The sequence below is a fragment of the Acanthisitta chloris genome, unplaced genomic scaffold (assembly GCF_000695815.1).
Source record: "Acanthisitta chloris isolate BGI_N310 unplaced genomic scaffold, ASM69581v1 scaffold5199, whole genome shotgun sequence".
Classification (NCBI taxonomy): Eukaryota; Metazoa; Chordata; class Aves; order Passeriformes; family Acanthisittidae; genus Acanthisitta; species Acanthisitta chloris.
Genome location: NW_008692963.1, coordinates 6,332 through 14,738, shown reverse-complemented (window position 1 = coordinate 14,738; position 8,407 = coordinate 6,332). Strand labels below are relative to the sequence as shown.

At 38.1% G+C, this 8,407-nt stretch overlaps 1 protein-coding gene across 1 annotated transcript in view; it reads right to left on the bottom strand.

Annotated features, from left to right (window-relative positions):
• Positions 1–436: 436 nt before the first annotated feature.
• LONRF3 (LON peptidase N-terminal domain and ring finger 3) overlaps positions 437–8,407 on the bottom strand; it is a gene marked incomplete at its 5' end in the record, with an annotated part of 13,644 nt that continues 5,673 nt past the window's right edge. Inside the window, 6 exons of the mRNA XM_009082866.1 lie at positions 437–877; positions 1,784–1,933; positions 2,766–2,928; positions 3,940–4,098; positions 4,752–4,873; positions 5,281–5,395. Of these exons, the coding sequence (XP_009081114.1) occupies positions 719–877; positions 1,784–1,933; positions 2,766–2,928; positions 3,940–4,098; positions 4,752–4,873; positions 5,281–5,395 (868 nt within the window). The remainder of the gene's footprint in view (positions 878–1,783; positions 1,934–2,765; positions 2,929–3,939; positions 4,099–4,751; positions 4,874–5,280; positions 5,396–8,407) is intronic.

The following is an 8,407-nucleotide window of genomic DNA, read 5'->3' as shown; positions in this document are numbered from 1 at the left end:
GGAAAAAAAATCCTTCTTAAGCTACAGTAGAACTGGGGATGAGTAGAAAAACATTCAAAATATTTGAACAGAAATATCTGAAAAATTATTAAAGCAGTTGCTTGTGCACTGCTAGAATCATCATTTTGCCCCCAGTCATAAATACAGGGTAAAAACACTATAAATAAATAGAGCAGCTCACTTTCCTTTAGCGAATGAACACATAAATAATATACATTTTGAAACAAAAAATCATAGTGCAAAAATAAATTATCAAACAGAAGTTGTGAACATTATTTTACACAATGCTATATAAAACCTGAACCATTTGAATAAAAGACTTTGCAGTTCACTGAAATAATGCATTAACATTATTATTTCTGCTTCACATTAAACTGCACAGTTTATCCTTTATCCACTAAAAAATAATAAAAATAAAATAAATTAAAAAAAACCCTTAAGATTTTTAAAAGGTTTATGGCAAACAAGATCACTTTTTGTTCTATCACATTTGTTATTAATTTAGCAGTGCAGTGATTAAACAATCATCTCAGAGTTCCAAATGGAAACTATTGAAGTATCCATAAACATCCCTTGCTCTTTATAACTCATTCTCTTTGAAATTCAGGCTTGAAACATCCTGACACTCAAATCTGTAAGACATTATTGCAGTTAGATGAAGTTACAAGAGACAGTCTACAGTCAAGGACTGTGGGAGACTTCACAGCTCTCCTCACCATCACCGTGATCTTGTACGAGACATGAATGTAAGGACACGTCTGATGCCATTCAAGCGGTCTTTGAGGGATTTCATGGCCAGGAACGGCAGCTGAGCTCTGTTCTCAAGTGGAAGGACAGCCAGGACCCACCAGCACCAGGCTGGGCCATTAGGGTTAGCCTGCAGTCAGAGGGGAGAGAACACAAGTCAGGAGTCATATAAATGGTAAGGTCCTGGTTTTGAAGATTTAACTTTAAAAATGAATTTTTGCTAGTAATTCAGCAAGCAGATCATTTCACACTGCCAACTGAATGGCTTGTGATTACTGTTAGGGTGTTCAGGCACTGGAATAGATTGCCCAGGGAGGTGGTGGAGTCACCATCCCTGGTAGTGTTTAAGAGGCATCTGGATCTGACACTGGAGGATATGGTTTAGGGGTTACAGCAGAGTGGCAGATAATGGTTGGACACAATGGTCTTAGATGTCTCCTCCAACCTTGATGCTTCTATAATTCTATGAAACATATTACAACCAAGTTGGACCTTTGCCAAAAATAGGATGATGAAGGCAGAAGCAAAATGCATTTCTATTTCAAGCAACATCTTATAGGCTGGGCCCTCTAGGTGTTTAAAAATTTTCCCCACATTACTATTTGCCCAGCTCTTTGGGATTCCTGCCTCCCTTCTCCATACTCTATGACACTACATATTTAGCTTCTGTTACTATAAACTGCTATATTAGGCCCCCACCTTTTGCAGTCCTTTTAACAAGAGTACCAAGTTTCCTCTTGCCTGTTTACTCTCAGTCATTTAATTGGGTAAGTAGAGTAGACAAAAAGGCATTTCAGTCTCCTGGGATTAATACAGTCAGATAAGCAGTCTCAGAAAATTATCAACATCAAATATGAGCTTTTTGTTCACAATTGTGCTACCACTGGAGTATGGCAACAGAATTCAGAGACTCAGCTTACGTGGGATAAATTCAGAGTATTCATATTTTCATCTTAAAACACAATGCCTGCCAGCTTAGCAGATATCCCTGCTATTTCTGTCCCTAAAAGTTATATAAGCTACTGATTCTGGATACCTGTGGGTCAGGATCCTTAGCTGGCATTGGACCAAAATGACTGAGAATTCGACTTTTGAGTGCTTGCTTGAGGGAGTTAAACCACATATATGCCTGATCATAGACAGAATCATGGAGAACAAGTAATGCAGCATATTCTTGTCCTTGCACCTGAAATGAATAAGGAGAGGGGGAAGGTTACTGTTAGGTCAGTCTGCATGTTGGAAAAGGCACAGCAGTTTTATGCTTTTCTGGGGTGGGTAGGGGAAAGGAAAAAGAAAACACATGCCAAGGGAGTTCTGGGATAAATGCTGAAAGCTCATTTAGTCTTCCCCTTCAGCCCCTCTCCCCCATCCATCAAATTCTTCACTTTCTTTCCCTGTATTCTAAACCAAAGCCATCTATTTGCAGAACACACTTTCTGGATTGCTATATGAAAAAGCCTTTACACAAACATCATACAATAGAACAAATGATTATGCAAAGCTTTTTTTAAAAAAAAAAATTAGTAATACCTCAGAGTAGGCATTTTATCTTCCTATTACATACCAAAAGCTCATATATCACACAGAATACTTTGGCTGCCTACCTATTATTTTTTAAAATAAAAATTAATGTACATAATATTGAAGGTTATTGTGGACCCAAATCCAGTTCCTTCTTACCCAAAGGAGTTTTCTAACTGGCTTCCATGCAAATGGAGGCAGATTCCCCTCCCACTCCCTTATAAACTGCAGTTATTCTGTCTAGAAGCGCAGTAAGATCTCATCCTGAATTCACTTAGTTTTGCCCACTGCTAACTACCTCTAGGAAACACAGTCTTTAGTACATGGGCAGTGCGTGCATGTTGTGGTAATTATTCTGTTTCGCACCTTAACCATGAGCAGTTGGTAAACTCCACAAATTTATTTTACTAGAAACATCTGCAACAAAAAACTCACTGAAAGCATGTGCTTAGAATTTCTCACGTAATACAGTTTAAATGAAGCATTTCTAAATTTACCTTCTGATCCTCAATGTACTCAATATCTGCTGTATTGTAGCCATCACGTTGGCTGTGCTGGATCACCTTAAATCTCCTCTTGCCAATGCTGTCTACGACAGAGCGACCATCAGCAAAGAATTCAACGTTTCTTATCTCCAGAATGCAGCCATAATCTGCAAACCTATTGAAATCAGAACAAAAGCAAGTAAACAAGTCTTATTCTCTCCACTCTTAGTTCCACAGAGCTGCCATACAGCCAGTCCCTACCACAAAGGTATTTACCAATGTCAGCTCATTTCTATTGTTCATAGTACTGACCTGCTGTAGTTCAAATTATTCCACAATTGTTTGCAAAACTATCAGGAAGATTCAGGCTGTCTAATCTGATTAATGCTAACTGGATGTTTTGGAATACAGAGAACACCTTATGAAATTGAAAGTTACACAGCTCAGAACCATTCCTTCTCCATCACCCTGATATGTTCAGTCAATTTGTGCAGAAGAACAAATGCAATTCAGAATGTTAGAATTGTGGAAGGACTAGGAAATCTAAACAGAAAAACTTTTTGAATGATTTCAGCAGATTTTACTTTGCAGGTGGGTATTTTGTGTACATCATACTTTTTATGGCATATACATATCTAGTGGGTATATGCCATAAAAAGAACGAAAAAAAGCTAAACACAGACACAGACATTGAGGTCAGGTTACCCAAGACTGACTGTAAATGGCTCAATGTAAATGCTCAGCCAGTCCTTATGAAGGTCCAGTAATACATTTACAGCCTCCACTATATTCATAACAGTAAGCATATAAACATCTCATAATTACAAAAACTAAACCCACCAACACACCTTACTGCCATTTCAATTTGATTTCTTGTGCCAAAGCATTCAGCAGATTTGAAAACAGTAGAAAACACCCTGCCCTTGCATTTATTACAAGCGCTTTGCAGCTCAGCTTTGTATGATACACATTAGCTATGTGTGTTTTGAGAGAACAGGCAATCATATTAGTCAGAATCCAAGTCCTCAAGAGAGAAACTTTAGTCTGCTCAATGCCTTCAACCAGCACAATTAGGAAGAAACTCTCTCCACTAGAAAACTACCACAGATTTTACAGCCATGGACCTTCCTGCACCTCTCTAGGCAAAGTGGGTATATCACATGGTCCAAGCATGCTGTTCACTCACCCCTTTATGGGGTCACTGATGCACATCCCAAACTGTTTGGTGCCAGTCTCCATGCACCTCCGGATCATCAGGCGATAGCATGGCTCGAAGATGTGCAAAGGACATGGGACTGTGGGATAAGCCATTGTGCAGACAAATATAGGAACATTCTTATTTAGGCTGTAAGAACAAAAGGACATATCGGATAGGACATTTTACCAAACCACAGGGTACAAAATATGTTGTAACATATCCTTTCAAATGATTATATCTTTAAATAGAAGTGATAATGTCTTTAGAAAAAAATCTTAATGGAGTAAGTAAAAACCAAAATTATTTTCCCCTTAATTAAGTAGATATTATAGAAAATTATATACTAGTTAATAGCAGAAGCATTTTTCATTATGCTTTCTGGTTTTGCTAGCGAGAACATAATTGTATCTCTATTATTGCTTTTATTTACTTTATTTTCCTTAATGCCATTTCTTCCCTACCCAGTACATTCCAATCCCCATCCTGTCAGACTGCTTCCACCTATTGTCTCACCCAATGCCTTTCATAGAGGTCCACTGAAAGCAACCACATTGCTTTATACTTTGTTTATAAAGCAAACTTCTGGATTTCTTTTCCTTCTGTTTATTGTTTAGCAGAGTGTCCAATTTTTATGCTAATTCAAGCACATTTTCACCTGGACCCTGTTCTCTGAAATCACATGATACCAAGAAAGAAGCTCCTTTGTCAGCATCTCAGCCTGTGTTGCACAGCAGCAGGAGCCATTCACAGCTAAGAGCAGTAGAATTAGAGACTGGATTTTACATAAATGGATTACATACTTGGAAAGCTCTGCTATTTCCTCCTCGTAAATCTTCCTTCTTTCGGTGAGTTCCTCTGGAAGATATCTGGCTATTAACTCCTCCATGAGCACAGTTTTACAGTATTTCCTCATTGCCAAGCACTGCAGCAAACACACACAAGCAGTTACAGATCATGTCCAGCATAGGCATCATATGCTGTGAAAAGGGAATCATCTGTTACCCCCATTTTCTGATGCCTGTGATTCTACCATCTTTTAAGTTTACTCTGCCACTGAAGAGCTGTTTCTTGTACTATTGTCTACATTACAGACATTTTCTTAGAAAATTTGGAAAGTAAAATCACTTACAGATTGTCTAAGTACAGGTCTGGTCCTAAGGTTTGAACAGAGACTATCCATGTTTTGTAACTCACAAGAATGTTTTAAAAGTCACATTCTTCCTAAGTTATGCAATGTTTCTTTCAAGTGGGAAATATCAAGTGTTTCTGAAGGTGAAGGTGTTCCTATCCCTTGCACTTGAATTTATGCTGGGAAAATCCAAGCATTACCTCTGAGAGCCCTTCCTTGCACAGAGGACATTTTGGGTTGTGATCCAGGCATCTCTCCAGACATTTGAGACAGAAGGTGTGTCCACAAGGTGTAGTGACAGGTTCATAGAAGAGCCTGGATTGGAAAATCCAAAAAGAGAAAGACAATATCGTGCAGCAAAGCGAAAGAAAAGGGCTGCTACCGAAAAAAAATTCCTGTATTCATTCACTGAAATAACTTCTGACTGCTACAGGGATAAAGTTGCTTCTTGATCTTAATTTCTTCAACCAACTCCTGTATTTATTCAGCTTACAGACTTTCTTACTGCCACCCAGCATGAAAGGCAGCCCCTGAACTCTGACTTCGGTGAATGTGAGGGACAATATTTTCACGAACTTCCAACAAGCCAGGATTTAATTCTCCTCTATGTGAGCAGTAAAATAGTACCAGAAGATGGACCATCTCACTTTGCTCATGAAATTGAGCAATACTTGCACAACTATTACTGTGGAAATCATGTGATTACTCGTATGTGTAGAGCTAAGCACAAAATAGCTATTTGCAGTAAAAGCCCACATCAGTAATTGCAGTAAACTAGGACTTGACTGTTCTGGGTTAATGGTTGGACTCCAAGATCCTGGAGGTTTTTTCCAACCGAAACGATTTTATGATTCTATTATTGCCAGCTCTAAGGAGGAATAGACAGTTTTTAACTTTCAAGAGACTACTTTTCTGACATTAGGTTCATGTTTCATCCAGAAGAATATTTAAATATATAGGGCCAGGTCTTCAAAGTGATGTTCCCTTGTCAATAAGTACCTAAAGGAGATGTAAATAATATGGAAGTTTTTTTAAAAAAGGGAAATAATTCAAAACAAGGAACTAAGTTGTTTGGCACAACCTACATTTTACAACATACTGTCTAAGCATTTTAAGGTCTCAGATTCTAGTCTAATTATAATTTAAGTGAATAAGTTCCCTTTAAAATATTACAGTTTATCCAAACAGTACACTATGTTCTATTAAACATGAGGAAATCACAAATACGTAAACCCACATTTATTAGCATCTTTAACGAGATGAGTGTATTTAAGAATGTAATTGGCTCTTAACGAGACTGGCAGGGACAGTTTATTAAATGTCATTAGGTACTGTAAATATTGACATTTAAGCAATGGAACATATAAAGTAGTATCTAAAATACCACACCTATCTTACTGCAGCTTGACTGGACAATTGAGAACACTTGTTAACAGCTTCATGTACAGAAACCTCACTGCACCAAGGCTACCTTATTGCTTAAGCTAATGAAAAACACTGAATTCTACAGTATGTTTCATAAAGCACTGGATTGCATATGTAATTCTTTAGTAGTGACTGATTTAACCTGAAATGTTAGCATAAAGCAAGAAATGCCTGTTAAGGTGCCTGAGTCTGCTCTAGCTCTCACAAAAGCCCAAGGGGACCTGGACCAAACCTCATGACTTGCAGGAAGAAACACTACACACCAAGATTTTGCACATCATTTTAAGCTACTGTAACAGCAGAAACTAAATATTCTCTTCTACAGAGTAATGTTTCTTCCTTTCTCAGAAGTATGTTACTTTGTATTTTCTGCTTGCTGCTGGAGCAAATGTAGATCAATAACATTTTGGCCACTTCATCAAGCAAACAGGTTAATAACAGCTCCTGCAGTTAATTGTGAACAGGTCAGTAGGTTACTAGGTAATTAGTCCAAAGTATCTCAGGAACCAAATCCCTGAAACACTTCTGACGAACATGGCAGGAAATAATTACAATCAGTCTGCATGAATAACAGGGAAGATCTTAAGACATCTTTCCTTAGCACAAGCCTTCCTTGTGCAGTGATGTTACAAAGCTAACATCCTTCTACATGCAAGGCCTGGATTTGTGACTGCAATTACAAGTTCAGCACCACCATCCTCTAAACTCTAAGGGACTCAGCAATCTTTGAGCTAATTCCTTTACAAATGTATTGTGGTCTGGCTTTTTCTGATTTAACATACAGGATGAGAAAGTACGGCTAATTAATTTTATTAAAAACATCTGAAAAATACTTTGTGGACATGATGATGATAAACATGCAGACTCACTAAATCAGCTAAGACTAATTGTATGGCTTTCTGTTAAAGAAAAGTTTTGCTCTTCACAGTATTGTGTATAAACTTTTGGAACACATTTCAGCTGTAGGCAGGCAGAGGGAGAGGGGACAGATCTAATTTACTCCAAGCAGAAGCAAATCAAACAATGCAGCAGTTGCTCCCTCACAGGTTTCAGTTTGAAGCCCTCTCACCCACATACAAACAACAAAACAAAGCAAATCCAGACCTCTCAAAACACAAGCCCTCAGAAGTACATCCATAAAGAGGCTATCTACCATTTAAGGATTTAAGACACAGTGCAAAATTAACCCCAATGTGCTTATTGATAAATCTGGGTAATTAAAAACCCCCAAAACTAGCCAACAATCACTGCAGGGAATGAAACACCTTCCCAATATTTCTTTCTAAGTCAGTACCGAATCCCCATGTGTGTATTTGCCAAAGTTAAGATGCCTTTTACAAAACAGGTAGTAAAATAGATGCAGTTGACATCTACTTGTTTTATCAAGTCATTGCTGTCCCCATGAATATTGTTTAAATTGTAAGAGAGATCTTTAAGCAAAAATGGAGTGACAGCCTCAGTACAGTGAGGAACATGCCCCTTAAGCAATAGAGGAAACACACACTTGTTTACTTGCAAGATCCTCCTATTGCAATAGCAGCAACACAGTACTTTACATGCAAACTAGGAATATTCATTAGATGTGGTCACTTTAGCTATTTTGTGCATTTTGTAACATTATAAACAGCTCTACAAATTCCAGAGGACAAGTTGTGGGTTCATGCACAATGTGTGTCAGTGGGTGGGTGTGTCTAAGTGGAGAGAGGAAATCTTTCAGACACCTTCACTAACATGCTTAACCCTCACATGACCTCATGTGCCCTTTCCAAAACAACCAGTAGCATAGAGCAGATCAAAAAGTCCCTACTCATCAATAGTGCTCAGAGCCAAAGGTCTAGAAGTGCATCACTGGAGTAACAATTATAGAGAAATCTAGCTTCAAATCAGAGGCAAAATAAAGTA